The sequence below is a fragment of the Ranitomeya variabilis genome, chromosome 1, assembly GCF_051348905.1.
Source record: "Ranitomeya variabilis isolate aRanVar5 chromosome 1, aRanVar5.hap1, whole genome shotgun sequence".
In the NCBI taxonomy this organism is placed as follows: Eukaryota; Metazoa; Chordata; class Amphibia; order Anura; family Dendrobatidae; genus Ranitomeya; species Ranitomeya variabilis.
The window spans coordinates 1,009,799,451-1,009,825,762 of NC_135232.1; the positions used below are offsets into that span (position 1 = coordinate 1,009,799,451).

At 40.9% G+C, this 26,312-nt stretch overlaps 1 protein-coding gene across 2 annotated transcripts in view; it reads right to left on the reverse strand.

Annotated features, from left to right (window-relative positions):
- GPM6A (glycoprotein M6A) overlaps positions 1-26,312 on the reverse strand; it is a 448,503-nt gene that overhangs the window by 74,921 nt on the left and 347,270 nt on the right. For both annotated transcript variants that reach the window (XM_077279524.1, XM_077279523.1), the window contains exon 2: positions 9,142-9,334. In XM_077279524.1, the coding sequence (XP_077135639.1) occupies positions 9,142-9,334 (193 nt within the window). The remainder of the gene's footprint in view (positions 1-9,141; positions 9,335-26,312) is intronic.

Genomic DNA, 26,312 nt, shown 5'->3' on the forward strand with positions numbered 1-26,312 from the left:
TTTCTAAGAGGATTAAGAGAGGAACAGCGAAATGCAGAGTTATAAGACAAGATGCTATTTCACGGGGAATGTCAGGAGAGGAGATAGGTCCTCTGTAAGCCATATGTATATTTTTTATATATATTGTTTAGAAATGTAGCCAAAATAAGATGACTGGCTTTATTCGTGGAAAATGTTGTGCATTTTGCAATTCCCGGCATGTAGTTTTGATGTTACTCTTTAGAGGTGTGAGCAATAAGTACAGTGACAATGACCATGTTTAGTCATGATGGTAACAATTACCACTTAGGGTATTCGCACAAGTGTAGGTTTTTGTGCTGTTTTTTTGCAATGAATATCAGTCATAGAAGAAATGCAAGTGGCAGGGGAGCCACATTGGATCAGATGGGCAGCTGTTGTAATGAAGGGCATGCAACCAGCGAAAAATGCATCCAAATCAATATGGACTATTGGCCAACTTTAACTCCTCTTATCATTTAGACTACTGGAAATTTCATATACATCATATATATCTTTAATAATAATTTTATATATATATATATATATATATATATATATATATATATATATATATATATATATATATATATATATATATATATATATTAAAATAAACCTTTTTATTTTTTTACAGAGAAAGTTATGAGAAAATTGTTAGTGTTACTGCTAGTTTTTTAGGTTTCATTAAACAATTATTATCTTGCTGTTATGATCTTTCTCTGCTCTGTCCTACATATTCATATTTACAACTCCAAAAGGAAGAATGGATTTTAACCGCTTGTCTCGGGAGTATTAGCGATGCATATGGTACATTTTAAGTGAAAACACTAAAGCATCCATTCCCTTAATTTCGACAAACTATATAATCTCATGGGAGTGTACTAATTCCTGCAAGTGGGAAGAAAAAAAATGATTGCACTTATTGGAGAAATGTTTAATGCAACTGTCAGCTTTACTTTACATTAAGATTATAGAACACATATTACTATAGGACGTCATTAACAATTAGTGGCATCACATCTGTTTTGTACAAATGTGGAATTTTTGTTCATAATACATTTATGAACCTTTCTCATTCACTAAATTTGCTGGCTGCCATCGTAAAGAATACTATGAAACAGTCATTTATCTTTAAGCAGAAGTTATTAGTTAAAAAGGTTTTTTAAATGATTAAGACATTACAAGTTGATCCATCATTAGCCAGCTACAAATCCATCTTTTTTTCTTAGAAAACAATTGTAAATGCCATCCACCGATTTTAAAAGGGACACAATTTTATACCTTTGGAACATCCCCCAAAAATGTCCCTGTACCTTAAATAGATGAATGTGTTGCAAATATGTCACAAAGTGGATAAATAGTCCACATGGTTAATATCCCATAAATAGGAATTTAAATGTTGGGAGATGTGCAATGTAATGGTTTATTTATCCTACGTTGGCTCTGAAGCACGGAGAGAACATGTGGTTGGTTTCAATGATGAGGGCACCAGTTGCTTGGGATCGAAGCAAAAGGATTGCAGGACATGTAAAACTGCACTTTTATCATATAAAGTAAATAATAAAAGTTTACAAAATTGTTAAAATGCATAGTTTTGGTCATAAAAAAACAATACTAAGAATAATTTTGAGATTTTTCCAGCTTTTAATGTCACCTATAATCAATACAATTCAATTGAAAAAAATGAACTGAAATCTTTTGAGATGAAAAATAAAGAACTAAAATAACGTAATTGCATAAATACAGTATATACAATCTTATGCTCATACTTTATACTTATACTTTATGAATTTATGACTGCATACAGTGTTTTTGGGTAGGAGTCTATCAGCATTGCACATCTAGAATTGGCCATCTTTGCCCACTCTTCCTTGCAGTAGCGCCCAAATCTGTCAGATTGTAAGGGCTTCGCCTGTCTACAGCCCTCCTCAGGTCAACCCACAGATTGTCAATTGGATTCTGGTCTGGGCTTTGGTTGGGCCATTTAAAACTTTGATCTTTTTCTGGCAGAGCCATTCTTCTGTTGATTTGGATGTATATTTAGTGCCATTGTCACACTGAAAGGTAAATTCCACTTCAGCTTTTTAGCAGAGGCCTGAAGGCTTTGTTATAAAATGGACTGATCTGAAAATGTTGATAATTCCCATCATCTTGATTAAACTCCCAGTTACCTTTGCCGAAAGATAGCCCCAAACAATAATGGTGCCTCCATCATGCTTGTTGCCTTTGCACCAACCATATATTTTGGAATAACACATTTTCCCACATGCTTTTGGCAGACTTGATGTAGGCTCTGGCAAAACATAGCTTGTCTTGAATGTTTTTCTTTGTAAGAAAAGTTTTCCATCTGACCACCCTACCCCACAGGCCAGACACGTGAAGAATATGAGAGATAGTTGTCACATGGAGTACACAATCAGTACTTGCCCGAAATTCCTGCAGCGCCTTTAATGTTCCTATAAGCCTCTTGGCAGCCTTCCGCACTAATTTTCTTTTCATCACCTTGTGAGGGACATCCAGTTCTAGATAACATCACCATTGTGCTTATTGTGATTATCTTCACAGTGTTTCATTATATATTTAATGCCATGGATATTTTTTGTAGTCTTCTACTGACTGATAACTTTTAACAATGAGATCCTTTTGCTGTGTTGTAAAAAATCCTGTTTGAACAACTTTTCTTTATATGGGGCTAATCAGAATCACTTTAAATTATGGCTGCTGTGTACCGACTACTATTTAACATGTAGAAATGTGATAGGCTAATTCTGAACATCTCCAATTAAAGAATGTTCCTATTTATGCAACCATATTATTTTAGTTTTGTTATTTTTATTTTCCCTCTCCAAAATTATTTGTTTCTCAATGGATTTGTATACTTGCATGAATATCTTTTGTAGTCAATGACATCATGATGTATGTTTCCCATTGGAATCACCAACTACTGAGTTTTCTGCTTCTAACTTAAGCTGATGCTTGTAGGTCTTCTGCCTTCAGTGTTGTGTTTGGCATGTGACAAGCATGTTCAGTCAGTTTGAGGTCAGGTGGCTGACTCAACCATTGAAGAAAAGCCTATTACCTTACCTCTGTACATGAAAATCTACCCTGCTGCTTCTATTTACAGTCACATCACCAGTAAACACCAGTGACCCAGTTCCATTGACAGCCACACACGCCACATGCCATTACACTGCTTCTACCATATTTGACAGATGACAGCTAAGATTATAAGGTGAACTTGATGGGCCTGTGATTTTTTTTAACCTTAGCAACAAAGAAACTATGAAGCAGGTTTCAGATCATAAACACTTCTTTACTTTCTTTAACCTCTTCACACCGCAGCCAGTTTACATTTTTGCGTTTCTGTTTTTTCCTTGACTTCATCCCAGAGCCCTAACATATTTTTCTGCACACATTGACATAGGAAGGCTTGCAGGACAAGTTGTAACTTTGAATGACACCATTCATTTTACCAAATAGTGTGCTGGAAAACTGGAAAACTTGGAAAAAAATTCCAAGTATGGCGAAATTGTGAAAAAAAAATCACAATTGTCACTGTTTTTTTGTGAACAGTTTGACATTGTACATCTTCTAGTAAAAATGGCCATGTAATATGATACACCTCATCAATACGAATAAGGCGATACACAACATGTCCTGATTGATCAGCTTACACCCGGCTGTCCTGTCGACGACTCGCGATCATGCCACGGGCGCTCCGATGGGAGGAAACAATGACACGCATGCAGGCCATGATTGACAGAGGCATTTAATAAGATAACAATTGCGGGTGGAACAGATTGTTAGCGGCAGCCAGCCAGCAATTTAATAATATATGGCTCCAGTTAAGGCATCAAATACATTTTTAGAAACAAGATACCAGTAAAAAACATATAAATTCAACCCTGTTGTATGGGTGCTCCAATAGACCCATAAATATACAAAGGGCCAGACAAAAGACTAAATAGCTAAAGGTTAGAAACCCCCTATTCACAGCACCACCTTAAGCCTCTTTCACACGTCAGTGTCTCCAGTACGTGTGGTGACAGTTTTTACACGTACTGGAGACACTGATACACATAGTCCCTTTCAAATGATTGGGTCTGTGCACACATCTGTGGTTTTTCACGGACCATGTGTCCAAGTGACCCACACGTACACATGTCCGTTTTTGTGCAGCTGCACGGATCACACGGACCCATTCAGGTCAATGGGTCCATGTAAACACGTACCACACAAGAATGCCGGTCGTGTGATGCATCAGTATCATACGGACAACCGCCGGGGAAGAAGCGCTACAGTAAGCGCTGTTCCCCGGCGGCTGGTGCTGAAGCTGGCTCTCATCATTCTCCCCTGCTCTGCCGGCAATCAGCACGAGGAGAGGAGAATGATGTCCGAACGTTGACAGCAGGTGGTGGATTTTGGGACTCTTACCCCATCATCCGACACATGCTGCCACTAATAAGAGTGACAGCAGGAGCAGATGATCAGGGTATTCCACAGGCACCGCCTGCGATCTAACTAAATAAATTAATGAAAAACCTGACGTTTATTCCCCCTATTATCTTGAACCAACTAGACAAAATTCACAGTTGGGGGCTGCATCCCTCAGCTGTCAGCTTCTGCAATGTTGGTTATTAAGAATAGAGGGGTCCACATGCTGTTTTTTAATTATTTAGATAAATAATTTAAAAAATGGCATGGGGTCCCCCCATTTTTGACAACCAGCCTTGCTAAAGCTCACAGCTGGGGGCTGCTATTCTCAGGCTGGTAAGAGGCCATTTATATAACACCCTCAGCCTAAAAACAGCAGCCCGCAGCTGCCCAGATGCACTAAGTCTGTCGCTTTGCCTGGCTCTTCTCACTTGCCCTGTAGTGGTGGTAAGTGGGGTTCATATTTGTGGGGTTGATGTCACCTCTGTTATATCAGGTGACATCAAGCCCACACTTAGTAATGAAGAGGTGTCTAGAAGATACCTATACATTACTAATCCTATAGTTATATGTTAAATAAAGACACAGTCAGAATAAAATACTTTGTTTGAAAAAATTACACAGACCCCTTTAATATTCTAAATTAAACCATACTTACTACAACACCTAGTTCCCCGACATCCTCGATCTCCTTCAATAAAAAATAAAATAAAAAGCACCAATATACCATACCTGTCCGTTGTGGTGTCCCACGCTGTAATCCATGTCTGGGGGCTAAATTGTTTTCAACCTGGACGGTGCCAAGATGCGACCCTCTCAGCTGAAATTCACTGGTGAATGAGCTGCTGAGAGCGCAGCATCATTCACTAGTGGTGACTTTTATGGATGGAGTGATACCTAATATGTATATATTTTTTACATGTTTTTAATGTTAACTGTTAGGTGTTATTTCACCTAAAACAACCTTTTTTATATACTTTTTCGTTGTTAGTCCCCTTAGGGAACTTGAACCTCCAATAAGTTGATCACTTGTACTGTAAACAGTAATACTGCAGAATACTGTAAAAATGACAGTCTCCTATGATATCCAGCCACAGACTGGACTTCACATGAGAGATCACATGACAGGTACGGGGGTGTTCAGACAAACCCTGGATTTCATAGCAACCAATTATGTCCCTGCAATAGTGTAACACCCCAGGTAACCGGTTGTTACAGTGATGTTGCCTTCCTTTTGGGGAGGGTGATGTCATGCCTGGAGGCAAGGAGAAATCCCTTTAACAGGTAATACACCTACATGCAACACATTCTGAATCCAGGCCAGAAGGGGGTGCTCTGATCCTGGATTCAGGGGAGCTTCCCTCAGATATAGATATTATGATATATATATATTATGATATATATAGATATTCTGGCCTGGTAGAGGAGTTAGTTAGTTGGAGTGAGTTGTTGAGAGGAGTTGGAGGAGAGAAGAGTGTGAGCAGAGAGTGGGGCCGTGCAGTCACGTGTGGTGCTTCAGCTCCAGGACAGAAGAGAACCAGACAAGTTGCATTGAAAGCAAGTGTGAGAGGGCAGAAGAAAAGGAGAACAAAAGAGTTCAGAGGGGAACTGTGACCGGGCACTCTCTGAGCTGCAGCGCAGGAACCAGGCACCGGGAGCCCGAGGCTGTGTAGTACTTCACGTTCCACAGCAGAACTGGAGGGCAGAAGGCTTTATGTAGTCTGTCCGCACTCACACCCGAAGGTGCAGCAGTACACAGAGCCCGGGTCGTGATAGAGACCCTGTAAAAAGGCTTGCATTGCCCACCATACGGGTACTGTCCCAGGACAGGAGAGAGAGGACCTTGTAAGGGAGCCACAGGCAGCAAGGAACTTGCATAAAAGCACGAGAAGGAAGGCTTATGGACCTCACATGTGAGAGGGATCCACCATTGCCTCCAGGCCGACCGGATCACACCAATGCCTGTTGCTGGTACCCTGGACTGTGACTGTCTACATCAGTAAACCAGGTAAAGAGACTGTAACCCTGTGTCCTCTGTTTATTTTCGGCACCACAACATCCTTGCTAAACACATCGGGAGCCCTGGGGACCTAGCTTCACCGGTGAAAGCCATACATCCCTGCTGCTGTAACATCACACCAGAGGACCCCCTTTAAGCAGCGTCGGTCACCCCTGACCGAGTACCACAGGTGGCGTCACAAACTTTTATTATTTCACAAACCCCTTTGAAGACTGTCCCTTTTACTTGGGCAACCAGGGCCACAGACTGGGTCACCGATGCCTTAACACATCCCTTTAAGTACCACACCCGGTACCTAGTACCCCTCGGCCCTGACGGGCGTTCCAATTGCATTGCGCAGGGAGTGAAATGAAGGGGGGAGCAAAAGGATCCCGAATTCAATACATTGCAGTCATCATATTATACAGCACTGTGTCCTTGTAATTGCTAATTTTGCCTTTCTACCCAGCTAATTATTCTATTCCATTAAGTCTATGACATCACGTGATTAACTATCTGAATGCTTCTAAGATCTATATAGAAACAGGAGGTCATTTTTTTTCTGCACAAGACAACAGTCACTGCAAAAGTCCCTGGCAGGGGAAGGAGAGAGCAGCTGGATCAGGAGTTGAAGAGGGGAATGATAAATGCACGGACATGTTACTTCCGGTTTCCAAATAGAGCAAAAAATAATTTATGGGGTAGAAAGGTAAAGTGAGCAATTGTAAGTACACAGTGCTATATAATATGATAACTGCAATATATTAAGAGGGTAAAAACTTTGATAGGAGTGTTTAGTGTTAGGACAGGATCATCGTGTTTATGTGATTTATAGCTGGATTTAAAAGGTTAATAACAGATTTGTTGATGAACCAATTGCTGCTGTTAGAGGCAGATAATATAGCTGACGTCTGCCCTTTGTAGCGGGGTCAGAAGCAGAATCCACTCCACCTAGTCCTATAGCCCTTCATATATCTGTAATGGAGAGTATAATATGCATGCAAGAGATTAGAATTGTGGGGTCTTTTCAAAAATATAAAGGTGTCTCTGGGGAGAACGTGGACAAAAGAGACGACGGCCGTTTCGCGCTGCTGCGCTTCTACGGGTCATCCCTGCACATGTTCTAAACAAACGACCTATGAAAACAGGACCGGTGAGTGCACTGCTTATCTTTTCTCCTTTGTTTGGATCAACACATTTAACTGCATATGTGTACCCGAGTGTCCGTTTAAGGCATAGACGGCGCAGCAGCGGCATTTTGTAGTGGAGGCGTTGGGTCCAGAATAGTAGCGGTGCTGTGTGTATTTTTTCTACATTTGCACATTTTCAGAAATATAAAAACTCCTTTAGCTACAGTATGTATGAATCTACAAGTACTTATCTACTAAATCTCTCAAACACACTTAGGGCTGGTGCAGATGACCGGATTATTGGTCCGAGTGTGATCCAACAAAACATCAGATCACAATCGGACCAAAGTTAGTTTATGGGCCTGCGCACATGTCCGATTTTTTTTTTTTCCCTCAGACAGACAGTCCTGGCAAAAAAAATGTCTCAATGCCCAAGTTCGATTCGATATTCCGATCGCACTCAGCCATGCAAATCAATGATTGCATGGAAACCATCGGAGTGCAGTCGGGTGAAATTTTTTTTCTCCACCCTCTTTGATCAGAGTGTGATCATAGTGTGATCCGATTCTCTCGGCTGCAGAGTGTGATTTTCTTGGATAAGAGAATATACTCTCATCTGCACCTGCCCTAATGGTGACCGCACTTCATGCATTAATTGCAGGTGAAGCCCCAGACTTTGGAGGGACATACAACGTGTCTATTAGAGGGTTATATCATGTGTAAAATCCTATTTACAGAGAAAAACAGCATTTTCCCCAAAACTGGCCATAGGCAGTCCTGGGTACAAGTGAATGGTAAAAAGCTTCAATGCCACACATAAGAAGGTCAAAGAGTTCTGAAAAAAAACAGCCTATTTTTTATCTTAAAGGATTTGTCCACTACTAGGACAACCACTTCTTGATCTAAATGTTTGGCGCCAATACAATGAAAAAGCTTATACTCCCCTCCTATGTCAGCGCTATTCCAGAGGTATCAGCACTGATTTGCACACGGCTCTCATATGGTTGTTATAACACGTGAGCCTGGCACCCAATCAGCTCCGTCACTGTCTCCACCTTTGGACAAATCGAACATCAAGAAGTGAGAGAGCAGCCGCAGCCCTGACTTCCTCTTGATGTTCGATTTGTCTGAATGTGAGGACAGTGACCCCAGCAATGATGGGGCGCTGGCATGACGTTAGTAACCGCACAAGAGGACCGGGAACGCTAGTGCCTACACCGATGGGATGGCGCCGGCACAGAAGTGTTAGTATAAGCTTTCTCATTTTATCGGGGCAAGCGAGGGGTATGAGAAAGGGTTGTCCAAGTGGTGACCAACTTCTTTAATCTCATTCATCCTCAATATTAATGTACCATCTATCTTCTGCTTATTCTGCAGGGGAGCAGATACCAGATAATGCTATGGATACAGATAATAGGTATTTAGTTGCACCGATATAATCACTGGAAGGTAATAATAACATAATAAACAGATATGTATAATCACTCATAACTTCAGAAAACATTCATCTGTTATTTATCCAGTGTAGGCATTTATTTAGTCTTTATACATTTGTTAGTATCAAAATATATGACTCACATGGTAAAGACGTCAAGTGTGTCCCCAGCACTTCTTGCCATTTCAAAATAGGATTGCAGAATGTTGACAGTGCCCGATAGAGCCTCGTGACCACAACCACAGAACAGTGCAACCCCGGCATAGAGCAAGATAGTAGCGATCAATGATGCATACGGAATACCCCCTAGGCATTTTATGCAGCATTCGAAGCAACCTTCAAACAAAACAGATAAAGAGATACAAGGTGAAAATGACGTTAATTAGAATATACATCTGTACATATACACAAGTGTAAAGAACAAAGAAGGAAAATGTCTATTGAATCTTTATACAGTATATAAGCTTATTTTCAGGTAACACAAGTTGAGGGGGCACGACAGGAGAATCTTTATGGGATCCCACCTCGGCCTATAATACTAGTAACAACTGTTAATCCAAGAAAAAGATACAGGCAATAAAGAGGGGATCACCTCGAGGCATGGATATTTAAATAAATATTTTATTGGATAAAAAAGCACACACAAAAAACATTAAAACCATTAAAATAGTCACACATGTGACATACCAGGACTAGTGATGAGCGAATTTACTCGATGCTCGGGTTTTCCCGAGCACGCTCGGGTGACCTCCGAGTATTTGTTAGTGTTTGGAGATTAAGTTTTCATCGCCTCAGCTGAATGATTTACAGCTACTATCCAGGCTGAGTACATGTGGGGGTTGCCTGGTTGCTAGGGAATTCCCACATGTACTTAGCCTGGCTAATAGCTGTAAATCATTCAGGTGAGGTGATGAAAACTAAATCTCCGAACACTAACAAATACTCGGAGGTCACCCCAGCGTGCTCAGGAAAACCCAAGCAACGAGTACACTCGCTCATCACTAACCATGACATATCAAAAGCTCATAATAAAGCCTTAAACCTTAAACCAGACTCCAAATGTTTGCAAATATATGTCAAGGCTAATAAACAGCATGCCATCACTGATATACATGGCTAATCCCCCACACAATAGAAATCTTAAAGACACACATATAATGACCCTCAGTGAAACAGATCCACCCAACTTACATAAGGAAACAATAAACAGCTTGCCAAATACAAACTCCAGGCAAGAAATCCTTGATGGCCCAATATTATGACCCAATGGAAAAGGAAGATTAAGTGAGGAGTAATATGGAGAGTAAAGAAGTAGTTAGGTCTAAACAATTGCTGAGGGGGTGTCCATAGTAAATAATTCTAAGGGGGTGCCCAAGAGAAAATATCATGGAGCAGCCAAGACGCCAGTCTATTCAACACACACGAAGTCTGATAAAGCAGGAGGAACCCGACGCGTGTCGCCACTCACGGTGGCTTCGTCAGGGATTTCTATTGTGTGGGGGATTAGCCATGTATATCAGTGATGGTATGCTGTTTATTAGCCTTGACATATATTTGCACACATTTGGAGTCTGGTTTAAGGTTTAAGGCTTTATTTATGAGCTTTTGTTATGTCCTAGTATGTCACACGTGTGACTATTTTAATTGCTCTAATGCTTTTTGTGTTTCCTTTTGTATCCAATAAAATATTTATTTAAATGTCCATGCCTCGTGGTGATCCCCTCTTTATGGCCTATGTCTTCTTAAACCTATTTTCAGTTGTCATTCACAATTCTCTATCCCCAAAGAGGTTCACTATAAAATTAAATAGTACGCTATATTCTGGGGTGGGCACTGACAGAACAAGCAAAATAATGGCCTCTTTCTTTCCAATATTTCATCGCAGAGTGCCCCATATGAATTTCTAACAATTTCCTATGCAACTAGCCTCTTCAGGGAGGAAGAGGACTGGAACTCTAAGGCTAGCTATTAGAAATTGTAAGTCTTGAAATTCAATCCCTTAAAGGGGTATTCCTATGTCCAAGATGCTGCTAACTACAGCTCACAAAATATGTCTTCCCCATAATCATGTATGGAAAAATATAGTCAGAAATAAAAACAGGTAGAGTATGGTTCCAATTACCACTGCATCTGTGGTCCTCAAAGTTCTGTATATACAAGGAAACTTGGTGAAAGACACATCACGCCTATTTCCTGTCAAAATCGGAAGTGGTCCAGCAGTGCCATCAGCTCAGAACTACAGAACTAGCAGCAACCATTGAGACGCAGCTGCACCCATCTACTGTACAGAGAAATCTGGCCAGAAGATGTCTTCATGAAAGAACTGCGACCAGAAACCCCATACTTTTTCCATTAAAACAAGGCCAAGTGACCTAACTATGCCCCAAAACAGAGAACCAAGAGTGCAGAAAAATGGCACCAAGTGCACTGGACTGATGAGTCAGAATGTATAATATTAGACCCTCACAAAGTCCTGATCTTAACATCGAGTCTGCGTGGGATCATACGAAGAGACAGAAGGATTTGTGCACAGTGGTTAGCTTTCCAAGATGTTTAGAATAACTTCCCGACATAGTTCCTTTAAAAACTGCATTCAAGTGTACTTAGAAGAATTGATGCTGTATGAAGGCAAATGGCGTCACACCAAATATTGATTGATTTACTTGATTTAGATTTCTTCTTTGTTTATTCACATTCAGTTTTGTCTAAAAATGTAGCACAGTACAGTGTGTGCATGCAAATGGTTTAATAGGGTATATATAATGGTATAACATCTACATATCTTATAAGGGCAGCACCGTGGCTCAGTGGTTAGCAGTGGTGGGTTCAAATCCCACCAAGGACAACATCTGCAAGGAGTTTGTATGTTCTCCCCGTGTTTGCGTGGGTTTCCACCGGGTTCTCCAGTTTCCTCCCACACTCCAAAGACATACTGATAGGGAATCTAGAATGTGAGCCCCAGTAGGGAAAGAGATGATGTCTGTAAAGTGCTGTGGTATTAATGGTGCTAAATAAGTGAGTAAAATAAATAATATACATTTTTGGGTATATATTATTTATATACAGTGCTTAGCATAAATGAGTACACCCCATTTCAAATCTAAGATAATAATCAATATCTCACTGAACACATGAACAATTTCCAAGATTTTGACAAGACTGAGTTTCAGAGAACATTTTTTAACATTCATTATAGATTCCTCAGTCTTAGGGTGCAGTTAGAAGGTCATATAAAATGGACAATGATGGCATAGCAACGCTCAGACTGACAGTCGGCTCTCCCTACCTGAGAATAACAGTTGCACAGAAATACATTCTGTCACGCTGGTGTTGGAATAGCCATCGGCCAGTCCGAGCATTGTGATTGCTGTCTGTGTTATACGGACACCTGACTGCGCCCTTAGTCAAATTGGCTGATGCTAAAATGAAGATTAAACTACTACATCTAGCATTTTGTATGAACACTATGAATTTTAAGGACAGCGCCAACAGTTGGCAACATATTTTTCCTTTCTTTAAGAATGGAATCTGTCTTAGGCCAGGTGCACGTGATCCAGGAGTAGCAGTGCTTTGGATGCAGGGCATGTTCACTGCATCCAAAGCACTGCCATCTACTGAACGCTGGTGAATCTGCATGTGATCACTGAACCGTGCGGATTCACCGTGTCCAATACATTCTATTGGTGAAATTTCTCTTGCGGAGACTTGCTCTCAGAAGGAGAAATAGATATGCTGCGATCTGGAGAGACGCGCCGCATGTCAGGCTCCATGGGTGAGCTGCTGGTGTCTGTGGATGCATAGTGGACATGGGATTTCTTGAAATCCCATCCACTATGCTGTAACATCTGGCTGCTGCAGCAACTCTGAATCGTGTGTGCATACCCTTAGAGCCTGGATGCTCAACTTGTCCCTTCAGAATTCCCCATAGGTGTTCAAGCAGATTCAGATCAGGAGACATATTTGGCCATTGAATCACTGCAGTAGTTTTGATGTGGGGTGTGTTCATTTTTGCATCAACTACTGGAAGTTTTCTAGGCATGTTCTGCAATCTGTGCAAAGGCCATGTGCGCTGGACACTCTGCATCATATACTGTGAATTATGTAATCCTGCGACATTTATATGTAGATGTGATCCATCATTGGTAAACTGTCTGTGTTAATAATGAGATGACGGCTGAAAAGTCATCTGTACAGAGTAGGAAGTGTCAGTATATTATGTGGCTCAGTAATCAAAGTAAAATCTGCCATATTTCAGGATTAAAAAAAAAATCACTAGAAATTCTTAATATGCTTGACATAAAAATTTGATTTAAACAGATCGCTTTCTCTAAGGACATATTCTGATGAAATCAATATCACACATTCTATTTCCATTTACAGACCCAAAGATTTAAAATGTAAGAGTTACTGATCTTCACGAAGCACTCCATGCCTCCATGGTACTGCATATCTAGCATGGGCATGAGTCCAAAATAACATTCTGTTACATTCACTTCAGTCCATAGGCAAGGAGTGAATAATTTTAATAGGCACAATATGTTCCCATAAACATCAAGGCTCCCTATAGATCCAACTGGACACCAGCAGACCCCATGGATATTAATAATCTCAATCATTTTTACTAGAGCATTGGTGCTAATTTAGTGACACAGACCTTGCCGGAGCATTATTTAATCATTGATTTTACTGGATTTTTTTATAGCCAGTGTGGAAGCCTTAAGTGTGGTTAAAGGAGCATTTCAGGAATATATACATATAAATAGCTTTTAAATAGCTGAGGCATGCTCCATCTTTAAATTAATTCACCCACTGCAGCAGATGTTTATTACCTGGGGCTCAAACTCAACAGTAAGTCTAGTATGAATTTAGAGAATATTTACTGCTCAGTATATATTGTCTTATTATATTCTTGAGTCAAGAAGGATGCAACTGTTATAGGGCGTTGGAAAAGTGGTACTTCTTTCTTGAAATAAACTAGGACTGTACTAGCTAGAACCTTCTAGTTGGCTAAAGAATGAACAGGACCAGGCGAAAATGTAATAGAGACTTCAGTCATTGGCTATTCATTTTGGGAAGGGGCAACTTGAGGACACCACTGCCAACAGCTGGTTTGGTAGGTGCCCTTTTTAAAGGTCAGGATTTTACCATCCTAACAGTATTTTTTGAGCCAGAGGACAATGTAGAGACTCCTGCCTTTGAGATGAAATGTCAACACATACACAGGCCAAGAGGAGGTCCAGTTATGACTCTATGACCTGAAAACGATTGGCTGCCCTAAGAGTGATGGACTCTTTATAAGAATAGATTCACCCTACAGTATATCCCAAGGAAGGGGAAGGTTGCAGATCATGCAAGATAAATGCAACTGGTCAAATAATGTGGGCAAGCATTACTGGATAGGCTGATTCAAGCTGCGACACGAGTACCCACCACTGCTGAATGCACCACTGCAGGTTATACTTGATAAATTGATGTTTCAGTTCGACTGCTGTATGGCAGGGTAGCCATTCTGAAGCAACCTGCCTGTCAGTGCCACCTAAAAGCTGATAAAAGTTATGTGTCACTAGTTAAGTCTCCGCTACTTGTTTTTGTACACTGACAAGTGGTTGTCGCTACTCCATGAAGTAGTCTGGGACAGGTTTCCTACATTGTGTTCATTCTTGCCTGTTTTAGCTTGCCTGCCACTTATTATACAAATGTCATGGGAAGTGTGTGGAAGGGGAAAAAAGGTTAAGGTCCATCTGTCCCAGGTTGTAAAACTTGGAACTAGCATGGGACACCCAGTTGGGCCTCCCATTTTATTTTCTCACTATTATATTCACGCTACCCCAAAACTCTTCCTTTTGATAGGATTGTTCAATGGAATGGGTCACATAGTAGGTGAGTCTTATGCATATTGGCATGATTGTAGGCACACCAAGAATGTTTCATTAGTGGTTGGGATGGGGCTTAAGTGTCCTACAATTGAGCAGGGAACTATTTGGAGGTAGGTGTGCACCACTGTAACTAATGAAATCTTCACAAATTAAAGAGACAACTAATGAGGTAAATTATCATATAATCAAGGACATCATAACATAATCATCATAACATCAACAATTTCCTGTAAAATGAAACACGGTAAAAGATTTAACATTTCTTAAACTTGTGTATTTGGAAAATTGGCAAACGTTCATAACAGCTCTACTAGTAATTGTTGGTTGTATTCAGGAAACTAAGGAATCTTAGAAGGGGGTCTTCCTTGCACTTTTGTAGACTTAAAGAGATTATAATAAGTACAAATTGCATGACACCCAAGAAAAGTCATCAGATAACAGCTTCTATTACCCCGATATGAAAGTGCATTTAGTATCCATCAAATGTAACTGCTTCCATTATTGCAATCAACTGTTATCAACAATACGCAGCATGCGCTCACCTAGGAAATGATTTCATATTACTAGAATCTACATTTATCCAAAACTCAATCCCAAGCCAAAGGCAGCAGCTGCAGAGCCGTGTCGCCCAGTGTAGTACAAAACATTCACATATTGCCAGATGGTGCAGGGTGGGCACAAATTGATATCATCACAATTCTTTCATCTTCTGTATTTTGACCAGATAATAACATGATATTATTAGACTTTTACTGTATTAGAGAGTCTACTAATTCCTCTCAGCCCTAAAGTCAGCCATTACAAGTACGCCTACCGTAACTTTCTGATTTCAGCAGAATCGGTCAACTGTCTGATGTGTATGGGGTTGAACAAACTTTTATTCTCAAGGAAGATATGGCCAGAGTTGGCAAACGAACAGAGCAGGCTGCATAGCTGGTGGCTTGGAGCTCTGCGTACAGGGCAAAACTGAAAGTGACCGCGGGGCTAAATTACCATATGAGATGACCCTAAGTATGTATGTTTCTGGGCCTGGCCTAATTTGTATCACACCTGAAACTCGACTTGTCACTTTCTTGAAAAAATGAGTTAAATACTTTGTAAAAATGCCTTAGCTCCACTGATACTAAAGCTCTTTTTGATTTTGTACTTCACTGATCCTTTGCAGATATATCGAGATTTGTTGCTTTCTGAGCACAGTATGTGAAATCTCTAATATTAGACTAATTGGGTGTTTTAAAGTCTTTTGCGCTTTCACCCCTCCTAGGCACTGTCAGCACAGCCTGGCAGAATCTGATTTGCAGTGTCTCATAGGGGAAAGTGAAAATGCAGTCCCCAAGCAAAGACTCCGAAGAAACACCTAATTGTTCTGCAAGAAGAGATTTCACATACTTTGCTCCAAAAACAGCAAATGTGAATATCTCTGTAATGGATTGACGCAGCACGAAACAGAAAATAGCGAGACAATCAAGGCAGCTGATTAATTTTTACAAGGTATCCATCTCATTTATTCAGCAAGTGACAGATTTTCTTTAAGGCCGGGGTCACACTTGCGAGTGCAATGCGAGAAACTCACGTGAGTTTCTTGCATCAATACCCGGCACTGCCACCGGCATTCAGGACCGGAACGTTCAGCTGCATAGACATACATGCAGCCGCATGCTCTGATTCTGAGTGCCGGCGGCAGTGCCGGGTATTGATGCGAGTTTCTCACATCACACTCACAAGTGTGACCCTGGCCTAAGGCTACTTTCACACTAGCGTTGTTTGGCCTCCGTCGCAATGCGTCGTTTTGGAGAAAAAACGCATCCTGCAAAAGTGCTTGCAGGATGCGTTTTTTCTCCATTGACTTGCATTAGCGACGCATTGCGACGGATGCGTCGTGTTTTGGCGGACCGTGGCACAAAAAAATGCAACATGTAACGTTTTTTTGTGCGACGTGTCCGCCATTTCCAGAACTCCGCCCCCTCCTCCCCGGACCTTACAATGGGGCAGCGGATGCTTTGAAAAACTGCATCCGCTGCCCCCGTTGTGCGGAGCTTTCAACGCTAACGTCGTTGCGTCGGCACATCGCATTGCGACGTGCAGTGCACGACGCTGGTGTGAAAGTAGCCTAAGTGATAAAATCTGATCATTCGTCCACATCTGGCACTCTTCAACATACAGTTTTTAAAATGCTTGTATAAAAAAAAAACTTTCAAATGTGTTTGGTTGAATATTTTATTTTTAAAACAATTGTACAGCCAATTTTACATCCTATAGCGAAGTCTAAGGGGGGGGGGAAACAATAAAAAATGTCATACTCACAACATGTACTTTGGAGGAAAAAAAATACCAGGGACAAAATTGAAATTTATGCAGACATATCAAACTTTTTTTTTTTCCTTTAAAGTGCTATAGACTTTAATTTAATATCTCACTGCAGTGTTCACAAAAAATCCTACTAAAAACTGCAACAAAAAACAATGAAAAGCAGCAAAGCTCTGTGTGAGGACAAGTTACAAATGTACAACGCAATTGAAATTCATGGGGTTTTCATGGGTCTTTACATACATTTAAATCCACTGGAAAATAGTGTGTAGGGAGCCTTTGTAGTGATCGTCTTTATCCCTTTATGGTTGGTATTGGTGATCTGCCTTATGTGCAGCTCACAGCCATGGAAACACTATTGGTAAAGCAACAATGCTTGTCCTTGCAGCGTATTACTGGGGGCTGCCAGCAATGGGCAGGTTAATTAGAGTCACATGCTTTATCACGGACTGTTTCAGAATGTGTGCTTGGGCGCACTCATTGGGGCAGCAGTAACGGAGTCATGCAGCCACCACAAGTCCGTGAGCTTTTGGCATCACATATTCTGCTAGGAATGTTGGGAGATGTGATGTTCTGCAGCAGTTAGCAGTGGGTGTAACTGAGCTGTTAGTGTTATTATATGCGTTACCATGGTAACAAATAATTTTTGCATCCCCAGAATCTTATTTCCACAGAACACAGGAATAAGCATCTATCAGAAAAATAAATCCTAGATCATTGGTAATTAACAAGCAAGGTTTCCGAATATTCCCAAATTCCGGTACATACTATAAAGTAGGAAACTCAGGCCATGTTCTCACAATGCACCATTGCTGCCATTTTTATTTTTTTTGCAGAAAATCAGCTGTGTTCATCAGTTTAAGCAAGAAGGATGTGATTTTATGAAAATTCAAACCCACTGTGTGATTAAAGGGAATCTGCCAGCAGGTTTGTAGGGGTTAACACATTGAATTCAGCAGTGTGTCACTTATCAGGTTCTGTTGTTTACTACACTGAAGGTTTTATCGCCAGGACATTATCACTGCTGTGACTAGGTCTCATGCCACTGCTAGACCAATCAAGCCTCCTCATCTGATAAGCAGCTCACTGTCAAAAAACAATGTATATAGAAAGCTATGGTGTGGGAGGGGTTAGCTTTCAGAGCTCTGCTACATCTAAATACTGTGTCGCAACTGCTGCACCCATCAAACTAAGTGATAAGACTAAGGGTATGTGTCCACGTTCAGGAAACGCTGCGTTTTTGATGCAGCGTAGAGCCGTAGCGTAAAAAACGCAGCGTCCAGATCTTACAGCATAGTGGAGGGGATTTAATGAAATCCCGTCTCCACTGTGCATTAAAAATGCATGCGTTTTTCCCGCAAAAACGCACATGCAGTGCATTTTTTTCAGAACGCAGCATGTTGCTACAATGAGCAAAACACGCAGGAACACCGCAGGTGACCTGCCAGTGACCTCAGGTGCATTTTTGGTCAGGATTTTACCTGCATAAAATCCTGACCAAAGCCTGAAGCAAACCTGAACGTGGACACATACCCTAAGGGTATCCACGCTCAGGAGTGCATCAGGATTTGGTCATGATTTTACATCAGTATTTGTAAGCCAAAACCAGGAGTGGGTGATAAATGCAGAAGTGGTGACGTGTTTCTATTATACTTTTCCTCTAAGTGTTCCACTCCTGGTTTTGGCTTACAAATACTGATGGAAAATCCTGACCAAATCCTGATGCAATCCTGAACGTGGACACATACCCTAAGGGTCTCTTTTCCTACATTATGTTGTTCTCATGTAAGAGTGGTGGACTATGCGGTCAACATCCTTACCTCTGAAGACACCAATCGTGTGAATAATGTTGTGTGTTTTTATACATATGTCATAACATGTGAAGTGTGAACTATGTCCTGCGTTTCTTAGTGTGTATTGTGATAGACTATGATGGTAATGTATAAAGTATAGAGTAAGACATGGGATAGGTTTTATGACATAAAGTAGTGACCAAAGAGTAAGACAGACTTTGGCAAGCATTATAGATGTAATATGTATAACTGATGACAATGTACTGCATAACGTTTTTAAAGGAGATCTCTCAGCTACGGATGCAGGGACACACATAGTTAAAGTTCGGGACTAGCCCTTTGTGGGTTGGACAAGTCCCAGCAAAAAGAGACTGCTTCCTGATAGTCAGTAAGACAGTGAAGTTTGTTAACCAAGGTTAAGTTTAATTTGCAATAATTCGGAGCAGTGGGAAGCCTTACTGAATGCTTTTGCGGAAATTCCTGTAACGTCCGGAGCTCAAGGCTCGAAACAGGGACTGTGAAGAGGTCCTTATACTCTGGCATACAGAGTAAGATGAGTGTGAAACCATGTGAAGGGAAGGTAACATCACTGGTGTACCGCAGGACTGGAGAGGAAATTCCTGGGGCTGAGAGAGCCAGTAAACATAGAGACAGTCCAGGGAGAATTGATAGAAAAGCTGAAGCAAACAAGAAATAAGAATTGTTGTGCCTGGTACTGCGTCTTACAATCTGATGAACTTGAACTGTCCAGTAAGCTTCTGTTTGTTGAAACAAACTGTGTTGCTCGACTTATGTGCGGTGCCTCCTCAAGTTGACAGCACATTTGGACAGAGACACAATTTTCCTGTAAAGTGCCAGGGCGTTATGGAGCAGCAGCTCGTCCACGGCTACTGCCCTCTTGCATCTTACATTCAGATAAGGAAGCAAAATCCTGATGAAAGATTCCCTTTAAAGCACCACAACAGCATTTTTTCTTATTACACTGCTGGAGTGGTGCTTTACATGTAAGTCCCCTGCCCCCTGTCTGAAACTCATCTGCCACCACCTTCATCTATTTCTAGTGCGGCTCCAATTGGTCTCTGGTGAAAAGTGACTTGCCGGCTGCTCCAGTGTTTCATGGAGCTGCTTGGAGGTCACTTTTCAATACAAGTCTAGGAGAGCCTCATTATGACTCTCATAGACTTGTATTGAGAAAGTGTAATGTAGCTTCTGACTTCGGATCAGTCATAAGCTACTGTCACAAGATGGCGCAGGGGAGACCAGAGCGGTACAGAAAAAACTATGAAAACGCCAGAGGGTGAGTATAGTGGGCTTAGATTTAAAAAGCTACTCCCGTGCTGAAAAAAATCCCCGCTGGAGTACAACTCTGTTGTATTGTTGATTTGGGTTCGGTTTTTGTTTTCAGGCTATTGTGTGGTGCCTAATATGCAACAGTGCTTTTACATTTACTTTAACCCCTTTACGACCACCGATACGTCTTTTAACAGTGGCAGTTAAGGGTTTATAACGGCACTGAGAAATAAGAGTAGAGCGCCCCCCAGTGTCAGAAATTCTTAAGGGTCTTGGCTACCAGTGGTAGCTGAGACCCCAGAGAACATGATTCAGGTTGGTTTTTACCAACCCCAGTGTGTGCGATCGCCGTTATTAATGGAATAACAGCGACAGCCAAAAAAAATGTATGATATCCCATTTAATTTCACTTTCCTCTGATGAGATCGCACAGAGGAGAGAGAAATGGGGTCCCCCAACCCCCCCTATCAAAGTCCCTGCATTTCCCCGTGAAGTACACCAGCCGGCGGCATCTTCCTCCAAGAAGAAAATGGTGGGCGCATACACAGTGCGCCTGCCAAGATCTGTCCGCCAGCACCTGGCAACAATAGGAAATTTTTCCTACTGGACCATTGTGATCACTGTGATAAACCCTATCACAGTGATCAAAATATAAAAAACAGTAAATCAAATACCCTTTATCACCCCCCTTAGTTAGGTAAAAATAATACAATAAAAAATTTATTTACTTCTATTTTTCCATTAGGGTAAGGGTTGGGCTAAAGTTAGGGTTGGGCTAAAGTTAGGGTTAGGGTTGGGCTACGGTTAGGGTTGGGGCTAGGGTCAGGGTTGGTCTAAATTAAGTGTTGTGCTAAAATTAAGGCTGGGCTAAAGTTAGGGTTGGGCTAGGGTTAAGGTTGTGGTTAGGGTTGGGATTAGGGTTGGGGGTGTGTTGGGGTTAGGGTTATGGTTAGGATTAGGGTTAATGGTGTGTTGGGTTTAGGGTTGGAGTTAGAATTGGGGGGTTCCACTGTTTAGGTATATCAGGGGGTCTCCAAACGCAACATGGCGCCGCCATTGATTCCAGCCAATTTTGTGTTCAAAAAGTCAAAAGGTGCCCAAATAGTGGCTTTCCCCCACATATGGGTATTGATGTACTAAGAAGAAATTGCACAACAAATTTTGTGGTCCATTTTCTCCTGATACCCTTGCGAAGATAAAAAAAATTTGGTTCCAAAGTAATTTTTTGGTGAAAAAAAATTAAATGTTTTTTTCCCTTCCTGCTTTAGTTCTCGTGAAGTACCTGAAGGGTTAATAAACTTCTTGAATGTGTTTTTAAGCACCTTGAGGGGTTCAGTTTTTAGAATTGTGTAACTTTTGGGTATTTTCTGTTATATTAACCTCCCCAAACTCACTTCAAATGTAAGGTGGTCCCTAAAAAAAGGTTTCAGAAATTTTGTTGGAAAAATGAGAAATCATCGGTCAACTTTTAACCCTTATAACGTCCTAACAAAAAAATTGTGCTGATGTAAAGTTGACATGTGGGAAATGTTATTTATTAACTATTTTATGTGACACCACTCTCTGATTTAAGTGTAAAAAATTAAAAGTTTGACAATTGCTACATTTTCAAAATTATCGCCAAATTTCTGTTTATTTCATAAATAAATGCAAGTTATATCTAAGAAATGTTACCACTAACATGAAGTACAATATGTCATGAAAAAACATTCTCAGAATCAGTGGGATATCACCAGTGTTTGGTTAGTGTGCCAGTTTTTTCCATAATGTCTCATAAGTTAGTTTCTCGTGTGCAAAAAAAATTCCAAAGCTTCTTCTATGCTTCACAATGTTAAAAATGAGCAACACATGGATTGCACATGAATTACAACATTCAATGACCCATAAATTTGTATGGGTAACACGGGAGATCTTGCTCTAATGAAGGCACCTGTGTTCTCTATGAGAAAGTCGCCAAACCGGACAAGCCGAATCTTTATCTCCTTCCGACATTATCTGTCAGGGGAGCGTCGAGGTCCAACATATACATTAGATTGTAAGCCAAACCCATTGATATTGGTGGGTTTGGCCAATGCTAATCTAATGTGTATGGGGGCCTTTTCACAAGTCAGTGTAAGTCTGAGAGCCAAAACAAGGCCTTCATAGAAGTAACCATCACAACAGCTCTCCAAGTAAGTCTGACTTCTGGCCTGTCAGCAGTCACGGTCGCAAGATGGTGGCGCGGGATTGGAATGGCACCAGGAAGAGCTGAAGACAGCAGCTGGTAGGTATAATAATAGGGGCAGGGAATTGATGTTAGTGGCATCAATTCAGTGCTGAAATAAAAAAAAATAGAACTAAGTGGTACTTTGAAACACAAAAGTTCGGAATCACGTTCTGTGCTTACGGTAGTTTTATGCCGAGGGAGATTGATAATGGCTGTTTTTTAGTAGAATAAAATAAAATATACAATTTTTTTGACAAGTATTTGGTGACGTTTTAGACAAACCACAGCAGAAATCTAAAATACTAAATGTTAACAAATTGTTGTAAATTATTCTACTGGAGAACTGAAATTGACGAGTGAAATCCTTCATTAAAGATGCAGTGAATACTGGACGCTTTTACACAATGTGTTGCCTTTGGCAATAGACATTATACATAAAGAGTTTTCAAAAAGTTCCCTGCGGTGTTTATCCGATCAATACACGTGTGTCGTTCAATGAGTAACATACATAAAATATAACACAAATTCACTTCTACAATCCCTCGGCGGAAATGAGCGAGCGGTGATATATTACTATAATGTGATTGATGTAATGTGCACTATTGATTCTGTCTGCAGAATAATGAATATTAGCAATAAAAACAGGTACAACCATTGTTACCAGGAAATATTTGCTTTTCTACTTATTCAACTTGTCTGATCGCACTATGTAACAATATACATGTATATACATTTCTTGTTTTATTGTGTTTACGCAACTTTTTTTTTTTTTTTTTTAATGCAGGTAAATATTTTTCTACCATTTCTGTAGAAATCAAAAACGCACCACAGAACCGACCATATGTCCAATATAAAACAATTTTTATTAATATAAAATTCTAGTAAGAAGAGACAATATATAGGGGAAAACCAATACAGATACAGATTGTAAGCCACAGTATCTGGAGGCCATCCAGGAGCCAGAGATCCACAGACTCATTGTGAGTGACTATTCACATTTACATCCAATCCTTCCTCCTTTACTCTTACTATTTACTTTCTTTTCACTTAACACCTATAATACTTTGTGTTACCCTGTAAACATAGAATTCACTCATTGTTTACAGGTTTTTTATTGATGGTTGTTTTATAATGTTGGTAGACACATGGTTGCCTCACATTGTATACATTTTTGCTGTTGTTTCGATTATTATTTTAGTTTGGTACTCACTTTGACTTATAGAGTAACAATTTTTTATAATCACATATGAATACTTATTAGTTATACACATTTTTTGAGATTTTTCTCTTGTCCGCTCACATAACTGGGTTGTGATCTCTTTATAATTTGTATGATGTCATATTTTTGTGGTTTACATAGCTATATCCTTAACACATCGTCTCCTGGATATACGTCCTTGCTTCTCTATGTACCGTATATACCTGAGTATAAGCCGAGATTTTCAGCCCACTTTTTTGGGCTGAAAGTGACCCTCTCGGCTTATACTCGAGTCAGTGTCGGCGTGGGGTCGGCGGACGAGGGGGAGCGGCGCTGTCACATACTCACCTGCTCCTGGCGCGGTCCCTGCATGTCCCATGGTCTCCGGGCAGCTCTTCCTGTGTTCAGCGGTCACGTGGTACCGCTCATTACAGTAATGAATATGCACGCATATTCATTACTGTAATGAGCGGTACGTGACCGCTGAACACAGGAAGATGCCGCCGGCTCCCGGACACCATCTGACAGTGAGACGCTGCCAGGGACCGCCCCGGGAGCAGGTGAGTATATCGGGGGATGTGAGCATTGCGTGATAGTCACCTTCCTCATTCCATCGCTGAGCGCTGCTCTGTCTTCCATCCTCTGGCTGTGACTGTTCAGGTCAGAGGGCGCGATGACGCGATTAGTGTGCGCGCCGCCCTCTGCCTGAACAGTTAGTGCAGAGGATGGAAGACAGAGCAGCACGCAGCGATGGAACGAGGAAGGTGACTATCGCCTGAGCGAAGAGAGGTGAGTATGTGATTTTTTTTATTTTAATCGCAGCAACAGCATATGGGGCAAATGTGTGGAGCATCGTATGGGGCCACAATGTGTGGAGCATCTCATGGGGCCACAATGTATGGAGCATCTTATGGGGCCACAATGTATGGAGCATCTTATGGGGCCATAATATGTGGAGCATCTCATGGGGCCACAATGTATGGAGCATCTCATGGGGTCACAATGTATGGAGCATCTCATGGGGTCACAATGTATGGAGCATCTCATGGGGCCACAATGTATGGAGCATCTTATGGGGCCACAATGTATGGATCATCTCATGGGGCCACAATGTATGGAGCATCGTATGGGGCCACAATGTATGGATCATCTCATGGGGCCATAATGTGTGGAGCATCTTATGGGGCCACAATGTATGGAGCATCGTATGGGGCCACAATGTATGGAGCATCTCATGGGGCCACAATGTATGGAGCATCTTATGGGGCCACAATGTATGGAGCATCTTATGGGGCCACAATGTATGGAGCATCGTATGGGGCCACAATGTATGGAGCATCTCATGGGGCCATAATGTGTGGAGCATCTCATGGAGCCACAATGTGTGGAGCATCTTATGGGGCCATAATGTGTGGAGCATCTTATGGGGCCATAATGTGTGGAGCATCTTATGGGGCCATAATGTGTGGAGCATCTTATGGGGCCATAATGTGTGGAGCATCTTATGGTGCCATAATGTATAGAGCATCTCATGGGGCCACAATGTATGGAGCATCTTATGGGGCTATCAACCTTTATGCAGCATTGTATGGGGCAAATGTTTCTATGGAGCATCTTATGGGGCCATTATTGACCTTTGTGCAGCATTATATGAGGTATATTTTAATATGGAGCATCTTATGGGGCCATCATGAACTGTATGGAGCATTATATGGGGCTACTGATTCAATATGGATATTCAAAAACACTTAACCTACTGATGTCTCAATTAATTTTATTTTTATTGGTACCTATTTTTATTTTTGACATTTACCAGTAGCTGCTGCATTTCCCAACCTAGGCTTATACTCGAGTCAATAAGTTTTCCCAGTTTTTTTGTGGCAAAATTAGGCGGTCGGCTTATACTCGGGTTGGCTTATACTCGAGTATATACGGTATATAATATTCCTATACCATGTAGATTAAGGCACTGTGGCCTACAATCTGTACCTGCATTGGTTTTCCCTTATAAATTGTCTCTTCTTACTAGAATTTTATATTAATAAAAACTATTTTATATTGGACATATGGTCGGTTCTGTGGTGCATTTTTGGTTTTTAATTGAGAATTTTCCGACTGTCCACCTTTTTTATACTCGTCCAGCTTATCAGTAGCTTATAATATTCAGAAATATATCCAATATCCATCTTGTATTATCTCCCTACTACTACTGTGAGCTCTCCTTTGGTTTTATTTATTGATTCATTTCTGTAGAAAGAGAAACATGTCAAAATCTGATAAAACTGGTAAATGCAGCCTAAATGTGATATGATAATTTATCATATGTTTAGTTACAAAGTTACAAGCTTATAAATTTCTTAACATACCTTTATAGCAGCTCGGAATCTACATTTGTTATGCGATTGATAAACCCATTGTTGTCTGAATCCACCACTAGAGGGAGCTCAGGAACTTACAACATTCAGTATGAACAGTATGCTGATGGCTCCCCCCAGTGGTGGCTAGAGGCAGCTAGAATAATACCTTTAGATCTAAAAAATGGCATTTAGGATCCATAAGTCACGTAGAGTTCAGGAATTTTTGTAGGTTTTAAGCCATTGTCCCGCTATTTCTACAACACAGTGTAAAAAAGATTCACCTCAAT